Genomic DNA, 22,943 nt, shown 5'->3' with positions numbered 1-22,943 from the left:
GATATTGAAATGTCTGAGATAAAAACCACAATGGACAAAATTAACATGTTAGACAATGAAAAAAAATTAGTGAACCTTAAGCTATGGAAGTAGGAAGTATTTAAAATAAACACATGGAGCCTGGAGATGTAGCTCAGATGAAAGAGTACTTGCTAGTGTATATGATCCTTGGATTCAATACCCAGCACTGCATTAAAAAAAAAAATCAGATGTGGTGGCACATGCCTGTAATCATATTTGAAGAGGCACAAAGATTAGAAGTTCAAGGTCATCCTTGCTGAGTAGTGAGACTGAGGTCAGCCTGGGATATATGACCCACCCACCGTGTGTGTGTGTGTGTGTGTGTCTATGTGTGTGTGTGTGTGTGTGTGTGTGTGCGCGCGCGTGTGTAAGTGACTGAACTTCAGGCTAAAATCAACCCCTACCTTCTGCCCCAGGGTATCAGTGAATGTTGGAACACCTTCAGATAACTACTACAAGTGTGACTGGAGGGGAGGGTTAGTGTCAAATAAAAAAAATTTAAGAATGACTCACATTTCCTAAATTTGATGAAAATTCATGGACCAAGAATCAAAATAAGCTCCAAGAATAAGAAACAAAGAAAAGCATTATAACAATCAAATTACTTAAACTCCATTACCAAGAGAATAAAATGACAGTGGAGACAAAGCCCTCATCAGAATTTATAAAGACACAGGGACTCAGGGAGAGTACTTCCAAACATAAAGCAGAAACAAAGACCTTTTTAGACATAGAAAGTCAAAAGCATCAGCAGCTGAGTTGCACCAGGATAAACACTGTAGGAAGAAGGGAATTATACCAGATGTAAACTGGAATTACATAAAGAACAAAGAAAATGGAACCTCATAACTACATGGGCAAATACAGAAAAATACTTACAATTTAAAAACAGTTGCTGTCTGAAGAAAAATATCAACAATGCAGTGAGGCATATAGAGTGTATGTAGATACAACATAAATGATACATAGCATGGGAAAGGAATATGGAAATACACAGCTGCAAGATTCTTATACTATATATGATATCATACATATAAAAAGGCAAAAAGAGGACAAAGCAAAAATAAGTCAGATGGGCTATTTAAGCCCAACCATACAATGGGGCACAGTGGTATAAGCCTTTAACCCAGAGGCAGAGACAGGTGGATCTCTACGAGTTCAATACCAGGTTGGCTTACATAGTGAGTTCCAGGCCTGGCAAGGCTATATAGTGAGACCTTGTCTCAAAAAAACAAAACAAAACAATTCAGTGATATCAACAACCACAGTAAACATACATGGACTAACCAGTAAAATTAAAAGGCAAAAACTGTTGAATTGAACAAAAAGGCAAGACCCAACTATATAAGGAGCACCTGGTAAATATAATATTTTTACCCAATTCATTTTATTTTGGTTGGGCAGGGGTGGCACCAGTACTTTAATACCAGTACTAAGAAGGCAGAGGCAGGCAGATCTCTGTGACTTTGAGTCCAGACTAGTTCACAGAATGAGTTCCAAGACAATCTTGGCTACACAGAGACACCTTGTCTTAAAAAACAAAAAACACCAAAAAATTCATTATATTTTGTTTTACTCTAATAGATACAGTGAATAATACTCATAACTGAATAGTAACAAAGATAAAAATAAGTCAATTTTGTGCCTTTATTTTGCTACAAGATACAGACCACAAGCTGGATATGGAAGCAACCAGTACTTGGGAGGTACAGGAAGGGGAGGAGGAGTTCAGTCATCCTAATTCACATAGTCAGATGTAGGCTAGCCTGGGCCTTATCTCAAAATGAATAAACAAAATGATATAGATCATTAAATTATTGGGTTCTGTTTCCTTAGGTTTACTATGTAATTCCTAGGAAACAGGGATTTTAAAAAAGGAAATCTATATAAAAGCTAGTACATATATATGTTATATTTAAATATAACTTTCTGTAAGCAATGGCTTCATGCCAACACTTTAGTTCATAATCTACTTTGTGGTGGCTAATATGAATGATGTAAGTACTCACTCTAGGCAGTTACTCTAGTTTTCAGTTTAATCACTGTCACCTAGAAATGTGCAGGAGGCTCAAGAACAAACTCCAAATGTGTGGCTAGCATACATTATCCGACAAGAGGCCTATCACATAAATTCTGCCCTAATTGTAATAGAAATATCCCAGTAATGTTCATTAGCCGTTTACCCTCTATTTCTGTCTAGGTTTTACTTTACTAATAAATTCGGAATATTCTTTTTAATCCACATTGTCTCCTCCTGTTTTGCTCTGGCTTTGCTGGGGACTGATTCCAGACTCTCACATGTTAGGCACACATTCTACCCTAGCCCTAAATTCTTATTCTTTTTTGATTTTTATTTAAACATTTTTGTTTTGTTTTTTGGTGACAGGGTCTTGCTTGTGTAGCCCTAGCCAGCCTGGTACTTGCTATGTAGATCAGGCTAGCCTTGAGCTCCTGGCAATCCTTCTGCCTCAGCCTCTTGAGTCCTGGGATTATAAGTGTGTGTCACCACATCTGGCTTTTCAATATTCATATTCATTCTCCCCTGCTGACCAGGATATCAGGCTTGCTTCAGCTCTGTTTGTTTGTTTGTTTTCTTTTTTTAAAGGCAAGTTCTCCACAACATCTTTCCTGACCAGGCCAGGCCCCTTTCCTTTTAAACACTTACTAATAAGTGTACATACTACTTCATCAGACATGCATAAATACATAAATAGCCCTAAAGGAGTTTTCTTTCTTTCTTTCTTTCTTCCTTCCTTCCTTCCTTCCTTCCTTCCTTCCTTCCTTTCTCTCTTTCCTTTTTTCTTCTCTCTCTCTCTCTCTTTCTCTCTCTCCTTCCCTCTCTCTCTTTCTCTCTCTTTCTGACAGAGCTCTAGAGAACTTACTATGTAGACCAGGCTGGTGTCAAGTTCACAGAGATCCATCAACCTCTGATTATGAATGCTGGGATTAATGGCGTGTATCATACTCAGCTCTAGAGGTTTACCTCTTATGTAGTTGTTCTCTTCTATTATTTGATGGATTCATTGCCAACAATTTAATATATATGTTCCATGGAGCTATCTTTGTGCATAACAAAGAAAAGTTGTTCAGAGAATAGTGTCAGTGGAGTGGTAACCTGCTCTGTTGTATGGAGCTGCGGGCTGCTTCCCTGCCGCCCCAGCTCCCGGCCGCCTGGCTAGCTTATGCCCCGAAATAATTACACAGAAACTGTATTCTTTTAAACACTGCCTGGCCCATTAGTTATAACCTCTTATTGGCTAGTTCTTACATATTGATCTAACCCATTTCTAATATCCGTATTGCCACTTGAGTATGGCTTACCGGGACGAGTCTAATGGGCATCCATCTCAGAGAGGAGAGTCATGGCGACTGCCTGACTCGGCTTCTTTCTCCCAGAATCCTGTTCTGTCTACTCCACCAACCTAAGGGCTGGCCTATCAAAGGCCAAGCAGTTTCTTTATTAATTAACCAATAGTAACCTCCTTGGCCTCGAGAAGAAGAGGGGGAAAGACTAAAAGCCAGAGGTTGGGAAGGGCTCCCGACAGGAAAACCCACTGTGCTCATATACAAGATAAAGGTGGGAAACACTCTAGCATTCTAGCTCCTAAGCCCCCTCCCCTAACTGAAGACCTGTTGATAGCTGATGTTCTATGGGGAAGGAGAAACAGTTTTTTTTTTAAAAGAGTTTGACCTCTGGTAGGTGGACCAAACTCTGCTAGAGGGTCCCACATCAGAAGTATGTGGTTCAGCACAAGTTGGGCGGGGAGGGAGGTAGAGGGTGAATATAATCAAAATAAATAATATAAAATTCTCAAGAAATTAATTAAAATGTTGCATTGAATAAAAGAAAATGTATTCAGAATATACAGGGGGTATTTTGAACCAATGTACCACTTTACAATAAGTGAAAATACTACAATCTTGAGAGACTAAAATCTACCTTATAAATTTTATCAAAGTTTGTGTATGTGTGGAGGGGAGGGGTCAGAGGACAACTTGCCTGAATCATTTCTCTCCTTCTACCATGTGTGTACCTAGGGGTCCCAAGGATTAAACTTAGGTAGTCAGAGCTGGCCAGCAAGCACCTTTACCCATTGAGCCATTCCTCTGTCCATTATATCTTATTTTTTAATTTTTATGTGTATGGGTGTTTTGCTTATATGTATGTCTATGCACCACATACATGTAGAGGCTAGAGGAGGGTGTCAGATCCCTTGGAAATGGAGTTACAGATGGTTGTGAGTCACCACGTGGGTGCTGGGAATCAAGTCCTGGTCCTCTGGCAGACCAGCCATGTCTAAGCACTGAGCATCCTTTCTATCTGTGAAGGAAAAGTACTGGTGAGAAGAAACACAGTTCTGCTGGTAATCACCGGCACACCTGACTCTCCTTGGGTGATAACCACCGTGAGTGGTGTGTGTAGCAAGGGTGCCAACCATGCTACTTACCTGCTCAGAGCACACAGTAGTCATCCCTGGCATCTGCAAAGAGCTCATCTGCATCTGGCCCATCATTGGATTCATGTTCTGAACATTCGCATTTCCACCTGCCATGGATACGGTGATGCTCATGTTGTTGTACACTCCTGGCTGTGCAGGTGTAGGCTGGTTCTGGACAGCTTGACTGAACACACTGTTAACTCAAAAATAATTCAGATTACATGTACTGTTCAAGGACATGGGGTTAATGAGACTGGATTTTTTTTTCACTAGATAGAATTCCAAATAAAATATTTTGTATTTTTAAATATGTGTGAAGTTCTTCTATCTTATATAATTAAATAGACCATAATTCAGGTATATTCTGAATTCTATCCAAATGGGTTTAATAATAAAGAGGGCTCATGTCGAGTTCTTTCCTCAGAGATGAATACAGATAAATTTAAGATCTTTTCTAGGAAGCTACATAGAAGGGCTGCTATGTCTTCCAGATGGCTTATTTTACTGACTTCTTTCCTTCTTCATGGTCAGGTTCTGTGTTGTTGCTATTCCAAAGATTTCAAATTTAAGATAAGTGTTTTAGTAGTTAAAATAATTTGGAATAAATTCCAAGTAAATTCAAATTGGAACTTTATATTAAAACTTGAAAATTCTCAATGACACAAATGTATACTTCTAAAAGAAAATAGTGTAAAAATTGTCTTTTATGAGATCTAAAAATACCAAATATTTTGATTATTACTCAATTGTTATTTCTGGTGAAACTGATTCCCAGAACAACTTCCCCATTGTTACTTATTTATTCCTTAGCTCTTCAGTGGTAAGTAGGACACCATGACATTTATAGCTTCAGTCCATTAAGGTGATCACACTGAAATCAACAAGCCAAAAAAAGTCTATTCATCATGTCTGAAGAAAAGTAGCAATTTCCTCCCCAAGATAATTATGAAACACTAAAAATTATATGTCTCAGGACCAGTCAATAATGGATCTATGAACCTTTAATGTCTGCACAGTACGCATGCTTGTTAGGCAGTGTTCCCACAACTAAAGGTACTAAATACATTATTAATCTATGTTTGCTTTCTGACGAGAACATTCGCCTTAGTGTTCGTCTGTCAATTGGTACACAAGGCGTCTCTGTGGGGAGTGACACTGTAAGTTAACACACGTGTAAGTGCTAAGCACTGCAGTGGTACTGCAGTTAAACTGAAAAAGGCTTAGGGCTTAATTTTCTTTCCATTTACACTTGAAACTATACTTTAAGTTTTTTTAGATGTTCTTAATTCCATTTTACTTTCTTCCATCAAAGGAAGAAGATAGGACCCCCTGTGGTCTTAATCTCTGTTCTAGGTCAGCTAGGCTCACTGGCACCTCAAGCTCAATTTTCATGCACCTGCACTCCTGTCCACCTCATGGCAATGATCACTGTTTACTTAGAGAGCACTACTTATCTGTCAACCCTTAAACACAGGAAAGAAAGAGAAAGACACCAGTCTTGAGTGGTTCCCAAAGATGCCATAGGTTAGAAACAACCAAAGAGGTCCTTGTTTAAGTAAGACTAAGACACAATAAGAAACAACAACAGGATGTGGCTTTTCCATTAGTCCTGAGCATTGGAACTTTCCACACAGCAAAGTGTTACATTGAGACACAGTCCTGTTCCAGGACACATAGGTTTGTTGTAACTATTAGAGTTCTGACATCTTGTCTTGGAACTCTGGCTATAGCTGAGACAGGAGGCATCTGCCTTTTGTCTCAAGAAAAAAGTGATGGTATTTTGCCTTATAGTATGTTAAATGCAATAGTTAAGTGGAGCAATGATATAATTTGTTGATTTATTTGATGTGAGATGTGGAAAACAGAAACATTTTTCTTCTGGACAACTAGAAGAATGGAGTTGTCATATATTAAGACAAAGAAAAGCAGAATAACAGGTTTTAGGAAGAATATTAGCTTTGACATGTTAGGCTTATGATATCTTTAGATTTCTAAGTGTAGATGTCAGGCAGGTGGACATACAGTATGGTATTCAGGGCACATTAAAATTTGACTGTAATAAATATAAGCATATGGACACTTGCCACAGTAAGACTAGAAGGAGAGAGAGATAGGGTGACTGAGAACACAAACATAGGTCGTGTGGAGGACTCAGGTTAGCTAGGTGTCCTCTTCAGGATTATCATCTACTTCCTTTGGCCTGAAGCTTACTAGTTAGGCTAGCATAGCTGTTCAGGGAGCTCCAGGGATCCTCCAGTCTTGGGTTATGAAAATGTGCCACTATGCCCAGCATTTTTATATGGTTTCTGGAGTTCAACCTTGGGTCCTTGTGTTTGTAAGGCAAGAACTTTACTGACAGCTGGTGTAGGAGGTCCTTCTGACCATGTGTTGCTTTCATTGGATAATGAAATAAAGAAACTGCCTTGGCCTAGTTGATAGGGCAGAACTTAGGTAGGTGGGGAAGACAGAAGTGAATGCTGGGAGGAAGAAAGACAGAATAGGAGGGAGACACCATGGAGCCACCAGAGATAGACATGCTGAATCTTTCCTGGTCAGCCACTGCCACGTGGCCATATACAGATTAATAGAAATGGGCTAAATTAAGATGTAAGAGTTAGCCAATAAGAAACTAGAGCTAATGGGCTAAGCAGTGTTTTAATGAATACAATTTCTGTGTGGTTATTTCAGGGCTAAGCTAGTTGGGTGGCCGGGACAAACAAGCAACCCACTCACTCTGCAACAGACAGCCAGACAGCGATTCCTCAAGCCTCAACACTCATGGTTTTTTAGCGGCAGGGTATCATGCAGCTCTTGTTGGCCTTGTACTCTCTAGGCAATGAATGACAACCTGAACTCCAATCCTTCTGTCTCTACTTCCCAAGTACTGAGATCACAGGTTTGTCACAACGCTTGCCTTTAGATCAGATGTTATGCCAGGCAGTGATGGTACACACCATTAATCTCAATACTAGGGAGGCAGAGAAAGGTGGATAGTTGATGTCAGCCTGGTCTACAGAGCGAGTTAAAACAAACAAACAAACAAACAAACAAACAAAAGAAGGTTGGATGTTACAACCAAGGGAACACAGTAGTTATGAGAAAGAGGTCTAGGATGAATTCCTGGGCTTGCATGATGGAGGCCAAGAAAATGATCTAGCAAATGATGGCCTCCAGCGAGAGAAGATTAGGAGGAAAGTCACCAAGAGTGAGAGAGCAGGAGAGATGTTGTTCCAAAATTCAAAAGAAGAAAAGAACTTTACAAAAAAAAAAAAGAAGAAGAAGGTACATCGTCAAATGCCACTGACAATATGGAGGACACCAACTACCTTGGCAAGAACATTTTGGTGTAGTGGTAAGATGTGCCTGACTGGCTCGACAGGGCGTGGGAGGAGAAGAGGTGAACAGAGCACACTCTTTTAAAGAATTAAACTGTAAGGTGGAACAGAAGAACAGGTTAGAACCCGTCAGCATAACTTTTCCCAATCGTTCGTTTTTCATTCTCTCTTCTCTTTCTTCTTTACTTCCTCCCCACTCTCTGTCCCTTCTTTCTGTTTCTAGGAAATCTACCTTATATATGTGTAAGCAAGAACTCCACTGCTGAGCTATACTGATAGCCACCAACATATTTAAATTAAATACAGAGATGCCTGCAGTATGGAGCAGCCGTCACTAGGTTTCATTAGAGAGTTGCTGTGTGTGCCAGACAGAGAGCTGGACAAAGTAGTTGTATGCATAGAAGGGAGCAGTTAGAATGAGGGACAGGGAATCACAAGCGAGTTTAGGAAGTTGGGATTAGAACACATTAGGAGGCTAAATTCTTTTTGCATGTTTCAGAGATGGCTCCACTCCCATCCAATTTATACACAGCCTTTACCGTGAGCCACACAGTTCTTTTACAAAAGATTGCCTCTCTCACCTTTCCGTGAACTTTAAGAGAATATGGTTTTATGTTTTCAACTTTAACTGCCTTACTTATTATGTTGTCAGACTAAATGGCTTCCCTGTCATCAGAACCAAGACACAACCAAATTAAAATCCTTATAAAATCAAGTGATGTGTGAAAAGTTCAGAATTAAAAAAAAAACTTTAGTGAGGTAATTTTATAAGCTAAACGGGTAAGATGAGGCCACTAAAAATCCAGACATGCACGAAGAGGTGAGGCAGAGTAGCTCAGGAAGCCTCGAGAATGATGGTTGCCATATGAGATTTTTCAATACTCTGAGGAGAGTGAGGTTATGAGGCCCTCTGCTCAAATGAATGCCAGCATTTTACTAGTGTGGCTTTAAGAAATTTTCTACTCTATTTTCAATAAAACAATTTTCTTACAATCATAGTTTATGGAGAACTAATTGTGGATATCAAGTTTGATTTTTTTCTGTACCTAATGAGATAATAAAATATATTCCCTTTGACAAAAATGTATCTACTTGTACATCTGTCCTAGAAAAGTGTGGGCCACATCCTTCAGGTATGTAAGGACTAGGGTAAAAAGGCCAGAGGCCACTAGATCCTCATACTGTAAATACACAAATTGACCTAAATGATGAGTTGATATTCAAGCATTTGACAGTCCCATTTTCCTTTACTGATAACAAAACTCACTTCTTTCCAGCACATCACTGGATTGTGAACACACAGTCACCTCAAGAAGTATGGCTTCTCTTATGAGCCGCAGAGCGCCAGGGATGCTGTTGCGGGAGGTCCTCCCTCCTCCAGCCTATAGCCACTGAGATACCAGCCCATTGGGGCGTGGTTTCTCTCCCTTTAAAAAAGCGGCCACTTCCCTCTCCTCTCTTCACTTCCTGCTCTGGCGACTAGACTCCCTTCCTGGTTGCGCAGAGGGCTGACGGTGATCTGTAAGTTTTTTCCCCTTTAAATAAATACTACCCTATTAATCATAATTCCAAACTGGTGTGGCATTGTTTATGACTTACGCCTTCAGGATGCTCAAACAGAAAAACTATTCCCTTACTTGTTGTTTCCCATTGTTCCTTGCTGCCAGGCCTTCATGTCTGGTGACTGGTACCCAGAAGCGGGTGGAGTTTGTTGGAGCAGAGAGCTCTGAGGAGGAGGGATTGGCATCGGCACCATGGAACTCCCAGGGCTTAGAGATGGGGCAAAGTTGGCCTCACCTTGGGGAACCAGTCCTGAAAATTAACACATATTAATCGATGTAAATACACTATGCATATATCAACATAATAAGATAATAATAAAAAGCACCTGCTACAATTTATTTAGAAATGCCTTCTTTGGCTGGGTGGTGGTGGCGCATACCTTTAATCCTAGCACCTTGGAGGCAGAGGCAGGCTATCTCTGTGAGTTTGAGGCCAGCCTGGTCTAAAAGAGCTAGTTCCAGGACAGGCACCAAAAACTACAGGGAAACCCGGTCCTGAAAATCCAAAAAAAAAAAAAAAGCCTTCTTTAACAGAGGAAAAATTAAGGAAAAGTGGTCTTTTAAAATATATTAGGAAATCCTAGTACAAGTAGATAAATAAACACAAAGTTTGGAAGAAGGGTTTTTAGTTGCTGAGATATTGATTTGTACAGCAGGGCTATATTTGATCTCTTTCTGTTCTTTTTGTGCTAATAAAAATTTTTAAATGAAAAAAGAATAAACATACATAGTAGATTACTTGTCTAATAAAAATAATATGAGATAGGAAAATAATCAGGCGAGAAAAACCTACTTGTAAAAGGACAAACCATTGGGTTGGAGAGATGGCTCAGTGATTAAGAGCATTGTCTGCTCTTCCAAAGGTCCTGAGTTTGATTCCCAGCAACCACATGGTGGCTCACAACCATCTGTAATGGGGTCTGGTGCCCTCTTCTGGTCTGCAGGCATACACACAAATGGAATATTGTATACATAATAAATAAATATTTTTTAAAAAAAGGACAAACCATCAGAAAGCCACTGGCCACTCCTTTCTAGGCTTCTTTGTGTGCTCTGCTTCCCTTTCCCTCTTTAAAAAAGCTTTATTTATAAACACAAATGTCACCACGGGATATACAAAATTCAATGATGCTAGTGAATGTACAGAGTTGTGCAACCGTTATCACAGAGCAGTTTAGGCATCTGCATCACACCTGATTTCCCTGTGTCTGTAATGGATAATTCCCGCTCTCATGCAAACAGTGATCTGCCTTGTGTTTTTGTTTGTTTTTGAGACAAGGTCTGAAGAATTCCAGGCTTGCCTTGAACTTGCTACAGAGTTAAGGATGACCTTGAACTTCTGGCTTTCTTGTTTCTACCTTTTGAATTGCTGAGATTATAAGTGTGTATGCAACCATATAAATATGAAACCCAGGGCTGCTGCAATATAGACAAGCATTCTTCCAATGGAGCTAAATCTGTAGACTTCGTAGGGATATCATCATACATATTGCATCTGGCCTTTTGTGTCTGGCTTCTTTCATTTAGCACAGTACTTTTGGGAGTCAATCATTCCGTATAGCATTTGTCAGCTTAGGGTTCGTTCCTTTTTAAAACCAGAAACATGCTTATTAACAAATATCCGTACAACTATCTTAAAGGCAACTGATATAAAATAGGAGTTTATTTTTAGGCTTCTTATTCTGTTCTTGTGATATATATCACTGTGTGTGTGTGTGTGTGTGTGTGTGTGTGTGTGTGTAAAATCTTTGAAATTAGGTAGCTGTCTAATTTGTCTTTCCTATACAAAATTGTTTTGGTTACTCTAGTCCCTATAAGTCTCTATATACATTAGAATGTATAATGTAAATGTTATCAATTTTGCTAAAAAAACATGTTGAAATTTTAAATTACAATGGGTTATAGGATCAATTTCAAATGAACTATCAGGAATTTTTTTAAAAAAGATTTTATTTACTCTATCTATGATGCTCTATTTGCATGCACTCTATTCAGAAGAGGGCATCAGATCCCACTACAGATGGCTGGGAGCCACACAAAGTTGCTGGGAATTGAACTCAGGTCCTCTGGAAGAGCAGTAAGTGCTCTTAACTGCTGAGCTATCTTTCCAGCCCATCAGGATTTTTTTACTCTGCTTTTCTTAAAAATTTTGAGCATTTTATTTATTATTTTTATGTACATGGATGTTTTGCCTGCACGTGTGTCTGTGCACCACATGCATGCAATGTCCGTGAATGCCAGAAGAAGGTGTCAGATCTCCAGGGACTGGAGATACTGACAGTTGTGGGTGCTGGAACTCAAACCCAGATCCTCTGGAAGAGTAGCTAGGTGCTCTTAACTGCTGAATCATCTCTCCATCCCTTATCACAATTAGATTTTTGAGACAAAGCCTCTCTGTATAGTCCTGGCTGTTCTGGAACTCACCATGTAGACCAGGCTGGCCTCTTCTGTCTCCTGAGTGCTGGAACTAAAGGTGTGAGGTACCACCAAACACACATACTCTTCTTTCTCTTGAATAGCTTTCATTGTCATTCTTATGTAATTTTAAATCAGCTTTTCACCCCATCTACTATGTTTTTCAGCTATCCTCCTCTGTAAGTTTGACTTCTATTTTACTGATATTATGCACACATCTATTTAATATGCTCAAGCTTCCTTCTAATTTAGTGAACACACAGAACACATTCATAGTTTCTAAGTTCTTAAAGTTCCTATTTGGAACACTAATATTTATAATCATTCTAATATCTGTATCTGTTTTTTTTTTTTTTTTTTTTTGGTTTTTCGAGACAGGGTTTCTCTGTAGCTTTGGAGCCTGTCCCGGAACTAGCTCTTGTAGACCAGACTGGCCTCGAACTCCCAGAGATCCGCCTGCCTCTGCCTGGGATTAAAGGCATGCGCCACCACCGCCCGGCTTATCTGTATGGTTTTTATTAGTATGTATGAATTATATAAATAATAGATCACACTATGACATTTTTACATATGTATATAATATGCTTTGGTTATATTCACCTCTGTCATCGTACTCTCTTGTCCCCTCTCCTTCTGGTCCCTTGTCTTCTCAAATAGTCTAGGTTGGGTTTGATGGCTAATTTTTCTCATTGTTACAGACTACATTTTCCTTTTTTTTTTTCATACCTGATGGTTTTAAAAGCCAAACTTCAGATAATCTAAATTTTACCTTTATAAGAGCTGGATTTTAAAAAGTCAAATAATCAAGTGTTTCTGAGCTTACTATTTGAGCCACGGTTAGCCTATATGAAAACCTTAGCTCTTTTAGGGTCTTGTACCTAGAGAAATCAAGAACGAGGCTTGGGTTGGAACTTATTTTGCCCCACTACTGAGGCAAAACATCAATTATGAGGATTTCCAGGCTGGTTAGAAGACAAAGTGGCCCTGTGTGAACTTTGAATACTATTCTTTCTAATCTTCAAGTTTGCTGTCTGGCCCTGTTCTGTGTGCATGTGTGCATTCATGCATGCACACATGTGCACACACTGAAGTCATTTGAAACCCTCTGTGCAGAACCGGCTTTCCCAGGCTCTTGAGCTGGACTCTGCTCTACAGCACAGTCTGCCAACCCCTAGAACTGCTGTATCCAGTCTGCCAACCCCTAGAACTGCTGTATCCAGTCTGCCAACCCCTAGAACTGCTGTATCCAGTCTGCCAACCCCTAGAACTGCTGTATCCAGTCTGCCAACCCCTAGAACTGCTGTTTCCTGTTTCTTTCTGATATTGTTGCTTTCACATTGAAGAATAAACACAGCCCTGGCCACTCTACCCAACGTTAAAATAGAAGCCCTTAAAAAGTGTTTCTTTTAATGGTTGGATTGTGCTAGTATTGTTTTTTTAATACTTGTTTCACTAAGAAAATGTATACCATAGCTAAAGGCTTTAAAGACAAAGTTATAAAAGTCTAGAAAAGAAAAGAATACCATAAGCAGCTCATAATAATTTATTATAATTCTTTCAAGTCCTCCTCAGAAACTCATGTTTATTTTTTTAAAAAAGATTTATTTTTATGCGTATATGTGTCTATCTGTATGTATATGCACCATGAACATGCCTGGTGCCTGTAGAGGGTAGAAGCGAGCCTCAGATCTCCTGGAGCTAGAGTTAAAGATAGTTGTGAGCTGCTACGTGGGTGAGGGAACTGAACCCAGGTCCTCTGCAAGAGCAGTATATGTTCAGCCCCTTCTCACACAACGCTGACCTTCTGTTTTCCCTTGTCATTATACCACACGCATGCTACTACGTTCTTCTGTCTTTATAAACACAACTGCAGATCCCTGTATATAATATTCTATTGTGTGCTGACACTGATAATGACTTTTTTTTTTTTACCTTTTTGTATGGTTAATCTGTACAGAGATGTACTTAATTTACTCACTTTATATTTTCACAGGCTATAATTTTAAAAATACTTTAAACTTTCTGTGAAAACTAATGTGTAAGTTTCTAAACTCTATTTCACTTAATACTTAATTATTTTTAAAAACCTGATATAAACAAGGCTATGTATTCTTTATCTATATGCAACTCAAACTCTAAAAAATAACTTGGACATAGATTGTATGGAGAAATTTTTCTTTCATTTATGATTCTTGAGGGCACATTTTTGTATTTGACACATTATTTTCACTTTTATGTGGATGATTTCTGCATGAATTCTACATTTAAATTTTTCTTTGCTTGCAGTTTTTTTTTTCTGAGACAAAGTTTCTCTGTGTAACAGCTCTGACTGTCCTGAAACTCACTTTGTAGACCAGAGTGGCCTCAAACTCACAGAGATCCAACTGCCTCTGCCTCCTGAGTGCTGGGTACTTGCAGTATTAAAATATTTGTGTTGGACGCATTGTTAATTTTATATGTGAGAGAAAAAGGTAATCCTGGAGGAGAAAGATACATTATTCTATGGAGGAGAAATGATACATTATTCTACAGAGTTAATATACACAAGTTAGAAAATCTAAGTACATTGCAATTTTTTCTTTTTTGAGACAGGGTCTTAACCCAGACAGGCTTTGTAAGGGACCTGTGGTTCAAGCCAATTTTGACCTTCTGATCCTGCTTCCACCTCCCAAGTGTTAGGACTATAGGTATGTATCACTATGCCTGGTTTGCATAGTACTATGGCCTCATGCATATTATTACCAACTGTGCTAAATCCTCAGCCCCCATTACCGTGTTTTGCTGTTTTTCTACTCTATACACTATGTTTGTTAGAATGGTTGCCTTTGTTTTTGTTGTTTTAGTGCGAACCTTTTAATTTTAACTCCTACAAAAAAAAAGATTTCTTTTACTTTATGTTTATGAGTGTTTGCCTGCATGTATACATATATACCATGTGTCAGTGGAGTCCAGAAGAGGGCACAGCATATAGTGCTGGGAACCAAACCTGGATCCTCTGCAAGAGTAGCTAGTGCCCTTAACCACTGAGCCATCTCTTTAGACCCCTGGCCCCAGTTTTATAATTATTTTAAAAGGGGAGTTTTAAAAGTAGTTTATAAATTCAAAGCAAAACAGAGTGAAAGGTGCAGAAGCCCTGCACTCTGCCATTTCACATGTATAGCTCCCAACCCTCAACTTCTCCTACCAGCATGGGACTAACCTATGCTGACATTGTTATTATCCAGAATCCAGTAGAAAGAGAAACTTGGCTAATAAAGAATCTGAGGGAGAGTTGTAGCTCTGGTCTCAGTTGTGTCAAATTTACTGGCAACAGAAATAGAAGCATAAAACATAGCTGAAAAGCCCTTGCATCTGTGTTTCCTTAAGATGCAATAAACTACTTCCTTCCCCCCACTTCCAACTCTCTTCCTCTCTGCTCTCTTGCCCTGATCTCCTCCTGCCATTCCCTGTACTCCCCTGCAATCCTTCACTTCCGTTTTCCTTTCTGGAGAGATCTGAAAAAGGTTGAGCTTCTCTGGAACTTGGATTCCACCAATTTAAAACCTGGTTTCAAAGCACTGAGAGCTGACTGCTGTCACACGGAGCACTTCTACAGTCTAGCGAGCAGAGATGAAACACTTGATCTTGAAACATTGTTATTCAATGAAAAGTAACAAATTTATAGTATTCTTTTGAAGCTGATCATCCGAGAACTGAGGGCTGCCATTTCATTTCAGTTTGCAAGCTGATAAAGCTCCTTTCCTTGCTGCACCCACCTTCTAGGTTTCCCTTATATTATAAATGCTGTCTTTACAAAGAAAAGTTACGTTTTGTAAAGTTTTTTTTTTGTTTGTTAGAAAAAAAAAACAAACAAAAAACCAAAAGCTGGTCTGGAAGAAAGAAAAATGTAGGTGCCAGATAAAGCTCAGATGCTGGGGCACATGCTGCCTGCACATGTCCATGAGTTGCTTTTTATTGGGATTCTTTTCTAGGCAGCCTTAAAATTCATGTTTAGTTCACTTATATAATCAAAGGGTTTCTCTTTTTCAGGAATTAGTCATTAAACATGATACTTGATAGATTAATCAAGTATGTATTATCACTACTGCCTTTTAGAATCTCAAAGTAATAAAAAGGATCATTGTCTAGAATAAAGAGTATAAAACAATGAAAGCAAAAAAGAAAAAAACTTCTATAAATCAGAATATTCATTCTGGAGGAAGTTACAGCTTATTTAGTTAAAAGTGGTATCATCAATAAGAAGTCTGATATACTTGGTAAATATTGGTTATTCTTATATAAACTATCAAAACAAAATCATCCAGTGACTGAGTTAATGCACTAAAACCTGCCAGCTGAGGATTTTGTTTGGATAGATGTCATAGGATGCAGGAGAGAACAGTGAGTTTGCTTTGTACATAAAATGTCAAAAGTTTTATAGTTCCCAAACTTATTAATGTCAGCAACCAAGCTTAGAAAAGTCTGAAACCACACAACTATTCAGTGATATTGAGCCTGCCGCCTCTCCTGACTTTACCACTTAAATCTTTCCTCTCCAGCACATGCCCCAAAGTCAGGGCAAAAGCAAAGCAGGACCTGCAACTACAGGTGAGCATCATGTACCTGATCCTGGATATTGGAAGACATTCTGCTGCATCTGAGGATTGATGCCAGTGCCAAACTGTCCTCCCATGTTTCCTGCCATGCCTCTGTTCACCATGCTGCTGCGGGTGGCCAAGGACGCCTCAGGATTTGCTGCCAGTTGAGAAAAAGGGCTGGTAGAAGCAGGTGGGGTTCCTGGATTTGTACCATAGTTTGGTGGGTAGGGGAACTGCTGTGGAGCACCCTGAGGAAGACGGGGGTTCCCCATTTGAACTGGCAGTCCAGATGAAGGAGGGATGTTGTTCCCAAAACTTTGGTGCCTCATGAGCATGGCTCTTTGCTGCTGTATAATCTGCCTCTGTCGATGCTGTTGACTGTACAATTCCCGTTGACGCTGAGCCAACATCTGAGCATTCAAAGGTGGCTACAAAGAAGGAAAAATATCTTTTTAAAAAAAGTTGATGATTTATTTTTTAAAACATAACTTTTGTATTGAATCTTTGGGTATTTTATATCATGCACCCCAACCCCACTTATTTCCCAGTCATTCTACATCTGCCCTCCACCCCTGTAGACTCCCCCTAAAAGTAAATAAAACCTAAAATAAAATAAAAATTAGAGAAGAAAAGGATGGAGAAAAGAAAACAAAAACATCTTGTTGAGCCCTCAGGTCAACGGCCTGCTCTCTATCAACTGCAGTGTTCTGTATTTGCACCATTCTGTTCTTCCATCTTTCCCATATCAAGAAAAATATCTTATTTATTAAAATTATTACAACCATGTACCTATCCTAGAAAGCTTATAGAATAAAGCCTGGGAGCTTGGAGCAAAATAAAATGTAGCAACCATCAGGCTACAAGGGAAACTAAAATGGAAAGTAAGGATTCCTTAAGTAAAATCATAGGGAAAAAATAAATCAAGTATATTCTATTTTTTAAAAAATGTTTTTTATGTGTGTACCACATGCATGCAGGAGCTTGCTGAAGTCTGAAGAGGGTGTCAGATCCCCTTGAACTGGAGTTACAGGTGGTTGTGAGCTACCATGTAGGTGCTGGGAACCAAACCAGGGTTCTTTGCAAAGAGCAGTCAGTGCTCTAAACTGCTGAGCTATTTCTCCAGCCCCCTAGTATATTTTATAGGCCACAAGTAATCAATAAATGCTAAGATAATATCTGTTAGCTGTTTAAACACAAATTCAAAAATGAATATCAAAAAGAACTACATAAGAAACCCCACAGTAAATTAACTACTTCTGTGATGCTGGACAAGAACAATGCTGAGACACAAGAGCACCTCAAGAAGGGGAGGCCAGTAGTGCTTGATGAGTTCACCCTAACACAGCTAGACTGTGAGTTCACCCTAACACAGCTAGACTGTGAGTTCACCCTAACACAGTGAGACCGTGAGTTCACCCTAACACAGCCTATGAGTTCACCCTAACACAGCCTGTGAGTTCACCCTAACACAGCCTATGAGTTCACCCTAACACAGCTAGACTGTGAATTCACCCTAACACAGCCTGTGAGTTCACCCTAACACAGTGAGACCGTGAGTTCACCCTAACACAGCCTATGAGTTCACCCTCACACAGCTAGACTGTGAGTTCACCCTAACACAGCCTATGAGTTCACCCTAACACAGCCTGAGTTCACCCTAACACAGTGAGACCGTGAGTTCACCCTAACACAGCCTATGAGTTCACCCTCACACAGCCTATGAGTTCATCCTCACACAGCTAGACTGTGAGTTCACCCTAACACAGCCTATGAGTTCACCCTAACGCAGCCTATGAGTTCACCCTAACACAGCCTGAGTTCACCCTAACACAGCTAGACCGTGAGTTCACCCTAACACAGCCTATGAGTTCACCCTAACACAGTGAGACCGTGAGTTCACCCTAACACAGCCTATGAGTTCACCCTCACACAGCTAGACTGTGAGTTCACCCTAACACAGCCTATGAGTTCACCCTAACACAGCCTATGAGTTCACCCTCACACAGCTAGACTGTGAGTTCACCCTAACACAGCCTATGAGTTCACCCTAACACAGCTAGACTGTGAGTTCACCCTAACACAGCCTGTGAGTTCACCCTAACACAGCTAGACTGTGAGTTCACCCTCACACAGCCTGTGAGTTCACCCTAACACAGCTAGACCGTGAGTTCACCCTAACACAGTGAGACTGTGAGTTCTCCCTAACACAGTGAGACCTCCATTTCCAATGCACTTCTGTGTTTCTCTACAGAGTCACAGTCGTCCTCCTTCTTCCTTGTCTTTACTGTTGCACTCTGTTTAAATGAATAAAGTATGATTGAAAGTGATGCTGATTTTCTTTATTATTCTTTTCTGCAGTTCTCAAATTATTTATAATAAATAGATATTACCTTTATGCTTAGGAAAACTTATAAATGCCATTAAAATGTGGAAAACTACAAATTGGAAGATTCAGTGCCTAGCAAATTATCATTTAAAAAGAAAATAATTAACTAGAAATAAGATCATCAGCAGAAGTAAATGGAAACAGCTATTTTATATCATTATGCAGCATAATAATACTCTAGGCATTATCATAAGTGGCTTAATAGCTACACGATTATGGATGGGGAAAGAGGTGGTGAATTAGGCTGAAATCACTTTTCGTTCTCACATGAAAAGCAGCCTGGCATATCAATAATGCCTTCTTCAGAAGATGTCATTTCAGACAGAGGATCTGATTGAAGCATGCATATATATATATATGCATTTTCCTATATATTCCTTAAAACGAAACCTGCCAACTAGATGTTGTCCACTTTGCAAAACCCTGAAACATGGTTTTCTGACAGAAATCATGTGAATTGCTAAAGTGGGGTCTTGTTTCCTTACAACCTAGCTATTCCTACACGGGATTCAATATTAAGGTTTATAACTTAAAAGATGAAGAGACTCAAATTTGGACTCATGAAGATGCTCATATCTGTTTTAGAAGCAGCCTCATCAGCACCGCCTTTTTGATTAGTAGTAGTAGCTTCCTGAATTTGTCCCAAGTTTATCAAGATTCATTTCATGAAGAATCTAAAGATTATTTTTATTGTTTTGTTTTATTTTATTTTTAAGATTCTTTAGTTTTATTTTATGTGTATGGGTGGTCTGCCTTCATGTATGTCTATGTACCATGGGCCAGAAGAGGGGGTCAGATTCCCTGGAACTGGAGTTACAGACAGTTGTGAGCTGCCATGTGGGTGCTGGAAATTGAATCTGGGTCCTTTGGAAGAGTAGTCAGTGCTCTTATCCACAAAGTCATTATTAATCTTTAGCCCATTTTTTTTAAAGATTTATTTATTTATGTATTTTACATATATGGATGTACTATGCCTTTATGTATGCCTGTACACCATAAGAGGGCATTAGAATCCATTATAGATCAGACAAGTGTGAGCTGCCATGTGAGTACTGGGAATTGAACTTGGGACCTTTGGAATAATAACAGCGGGTACTCTTTTAAGCCATCTCTCCAGTCCCATTATTTTATTGTTTTTAATTATGTGAAAGTGTGTATATCTGTACATGGGATGTGGACATGAGTGCAGGTACTCCTGGAGGCCAAAAGTGTCAGATCCTCTGGAACTGGAGTTACAGATTCCCTGACTACAGATTCCTGTAATCTGGGAATCAAACATGGGGCGTCTGGAAGAACAGCCAGTGCTCCTATCTGCTGAGCCATCTCTCCAGTCCATGAAGGATTTTGTTTGATTATCATTCTTCTTTACAATTCTTGTCTCTCAATATTTACATCATCACCTTGGTCTAAGAAAACTTAAGTTGCTTAAGTAAAAATATTAAAAACATATGGAAGTGATCCATTCATCAAGGCCATATAGTCTTTCTTTCTTTCTTTCTTTCTTTCTTTCTTTCTTTCTTTCAAGAGTGAAACCCCAGGGATTGTATAGTTTTGCCAGCTATCCCAGATTGGTCTTAAACTTGGGGTTCTTTTGCTTCATCTCAAGTGCTTGGGATAATCACACCTGGATCCATTCAGTTCTTCTAAAAGGGTTTACTGTATTCTTGTGTGTGTGTGTGCATGTGTGCCAGACTGCATATGTAGTGGTCAGAAGACAACTTTGTGGAGTGGATGTTTTCCTTCTAGCGAATTCAGGTTGCCAGGCTCTGAGGAAATGTCTTTACCCACCATGTGACATCACTGGCCCCCAACCAGTTATTTTTAAGTGCAAAATTCTATGACTTTAGGTTTATAAACAAGGATCTTCAAAATAAATAAACCTCAGAGAAGGTAAGACACATTGCTTTTTGGGGTGGAGGGGAAAGTGCAGGGAATGGGAGGAGGGGAAGGAGTGGGAACTGGGATTAATATGTAAAATGAAAAAAGAAACTTTGTTTTTGTTTTTAAGAAATAAAATAAAAAATAAAAAATGAGTGGGAAAAGAGAGGATAATACTGGTATGAAATTATCAAAAAATATTGTGTGCATGTATGTGCAAATTTATAAAATAATAAATCAAATGTCATTATTTATAAAAGAAAAATCTTCTAAAGAAATTAAAACAAAGCCAGAAAATGCTGATGTTTAGGTTGGTCAAAGTGTATAGTTTTCTACTTGACCATCCAGTATCATGAAACAATAACAAAAACAGTAAAATGAAACACAGAACCTTTGCCTTTAGGTGAAGTAACAGAAAGAGCATGACAAGTAGGCTACTAATTCATTGCCTACTAATTCATTCTGGAAGCAGTTTACCCCACAAACATCATTTAAAGCAGATCCCCCAGGCCATTTCAGCAGTACTCGAGCCAATGCTGAGAAACACTGCTTGTGTTAGAGAAGTTTACCAATGCCTGGCTTCTGTCTTACCTGAGGTGTGATCTGTTGCTGCATGCCTGACCTCATGTTCATGCCAACAGGAGTAGTTGCTGCAAACTGGTTCAAGATGGCTTGCCGGTTTTGGTGCATCAACTAGGAAAACGAAGACAAGAAAGGATGACACCTCCATAGGCAAACATGGCATGACACACACTTTACTTACTAATGAAAAGTTTTAGTAGTATAGGTTTAGTAACACCTCCCACTCTATTTGCCAAAAGACTAATAACTCCCACTCTCTATCAGACAGTTGTTGTGTTCGGAACATTTAAGGTAGGAAATACACATAAATATACACACGTACAACATTAGTGTACTTTTGAAAGCATGTGAATAGTTACTTAAGGGAAGTATGATATTAAATGAAAAGAATCAGCTTTAGATCTTAAAATATCATAAATGAAAAGCCGAGAACAGCCCTGAAAGGTCTGAGAGAAAATGGAAAGCCAAGGCCCCGGGCAGCACTCTCACTTGGATCTTTATATATACTTGGGGAAAATCCAACATGATATCATTAGCCAGAGAGAATTACATAAGAAACAAATGCTCTGAGAAAATGGATTATTTATTTAACTAGAAGAAGTAATCACTTTAGACCCACATTTCCCAAATTGGTGTTCTAAAGAACATTGTTCTGCAGGATATTAATAGATGTGCCAGGAAAATAGCATACTGTGCTGTAGGACGTATTGGAAATGAGGGTTACATAAGGTGAAACAGATTTATTTACTGCAGTAATTTTATGCGCCTTTAATTGGCCAAAGCACATTGTGCATCTCCAAGAAGGGGTAGACTGCAACTTGTTCATCACAAATCTTTTTTTCTGATTTACAATTATCAACATTTATTTCCCAGAATAATCTGTAGGGGACTGGTATGGAAGTTCTGTTTAGATCAGGCTGGTGTCACAGGTCTAGGCAACCCTTTACTTTATCAGATAATAATAAACTACACCTGGAAGATTTCTTGTAAATAATCTATAGATTAAAACTTTCTCCCTCAATATAATTTGGTAAGAATAATCCCTTCAAAGGGCTAGGACCAATAACATTATACTGTTGTTTTTATTATTGTTGTTGCAGTGATGAGTTCTGACCCTAGAACATGCTATGCAAGTACTCTGCTTCTGAGCTATAAGACTAGGTTCTCACTGTTACCCAGATTTGTTTTAAACTGATGGGCTCCAATGATCCTCCTGCATTGGGAGTAGCTGGTAACATAGGCATATGCCATGAAATTCAGGAATGTTACTTGATGCTTATTTAATATTTCATAACTTGTAAATTATACAAATGGATAATTGTGGATATGTTTTATTGGGCTATATATAAGAAGAAAGCCTATTAGAGTTCTATAAAAATGAAAATCCAGGAGCAGTGATTGAGTTTCTCATTGCCTAACAGTTTACCTCTTAATTCTTGATTCATTTATTTTCTGACTTACATGGATCAGAAAAAAATAAGACTATTAGAAAAGGTTGATACAATATAGAAATGTTAAAAATACAAATTTCAAGCCTAGTGGAATAAGATAAAGCATTCACAATTGCTTAAAAATAAAGATGCTTTTAAAAAGAAATCAAAGGGACTCTTGGCACCCAACCTATGCACGGACTACCCTCAAAAGATCATGACCGTAAGTATACAGAAAGAAACTTTCTGTTTGAGTCGAAAATACTTCCCACTTTGAACAAGCCTTCAAGCAAGCAGAGCCCGGCATTCTCCTCTGCT

The 22,943-nt window shown here is 39.0% G+C and overlaps 1 protein-coding gene across 9 annotated transcripts in view; it reads right to left on the bottom strand.

The window, feature by feature from the left end:
- LOC121439593 (nuclear receptor coactivator 1) overlaps nucleotides 1-22,943 on the bottom strand; it is a 260,024-nt gene that overhangs the window by 8,550 nt on the left and 228,531 nt on the right. For all 9 annotated transcript variants that reach the window (XM_041640129.1, XM_041640137.1, XM_041640128.1 and 6 more), the window contains 4 exons: nucleotides 21,205-21,306; nucleotides 16,375-16,777; nucleotides 9,433-9,607; nucleotides 4,470-4,653 (listed from right to left, as the gene is read on the bottom strand). In XM_041640129.1, coding sequence (XP_041496063.1) covers nucleotides 4,470-4,653; nucleotides 9,433-9,607; nucleotides 16,375-16,777; nucleotides 21,205-21,306 — 864 coding nt within the window. The remainder of the gene's footprint in view (nucleotides 1-4,469; nucleotides 4,654-9,432; nucleotides 9,608-16,374; nucleotides 16,778-21,204; nucleotides 21,307-22,943) is intronic.

This window comes from Microtus oregoni, unplaced genomic scaffold (genome assembly GCF_018167655.1).
Source record: "Microtus oregoni isolate MIOR12 unplaced genomic scaffold, Mior012 000062F_ref0000492, whole genome shotgun sequence".
Lineage (NCBI taxonomy): Eukaryota > Metazoa > Chordata > Mammalia > Rodentia > Cricetidae > Microtus > Microtus oregoni.
This window is presented reverse-complemented; position numbering and strand designations above follow the sequence as displayed.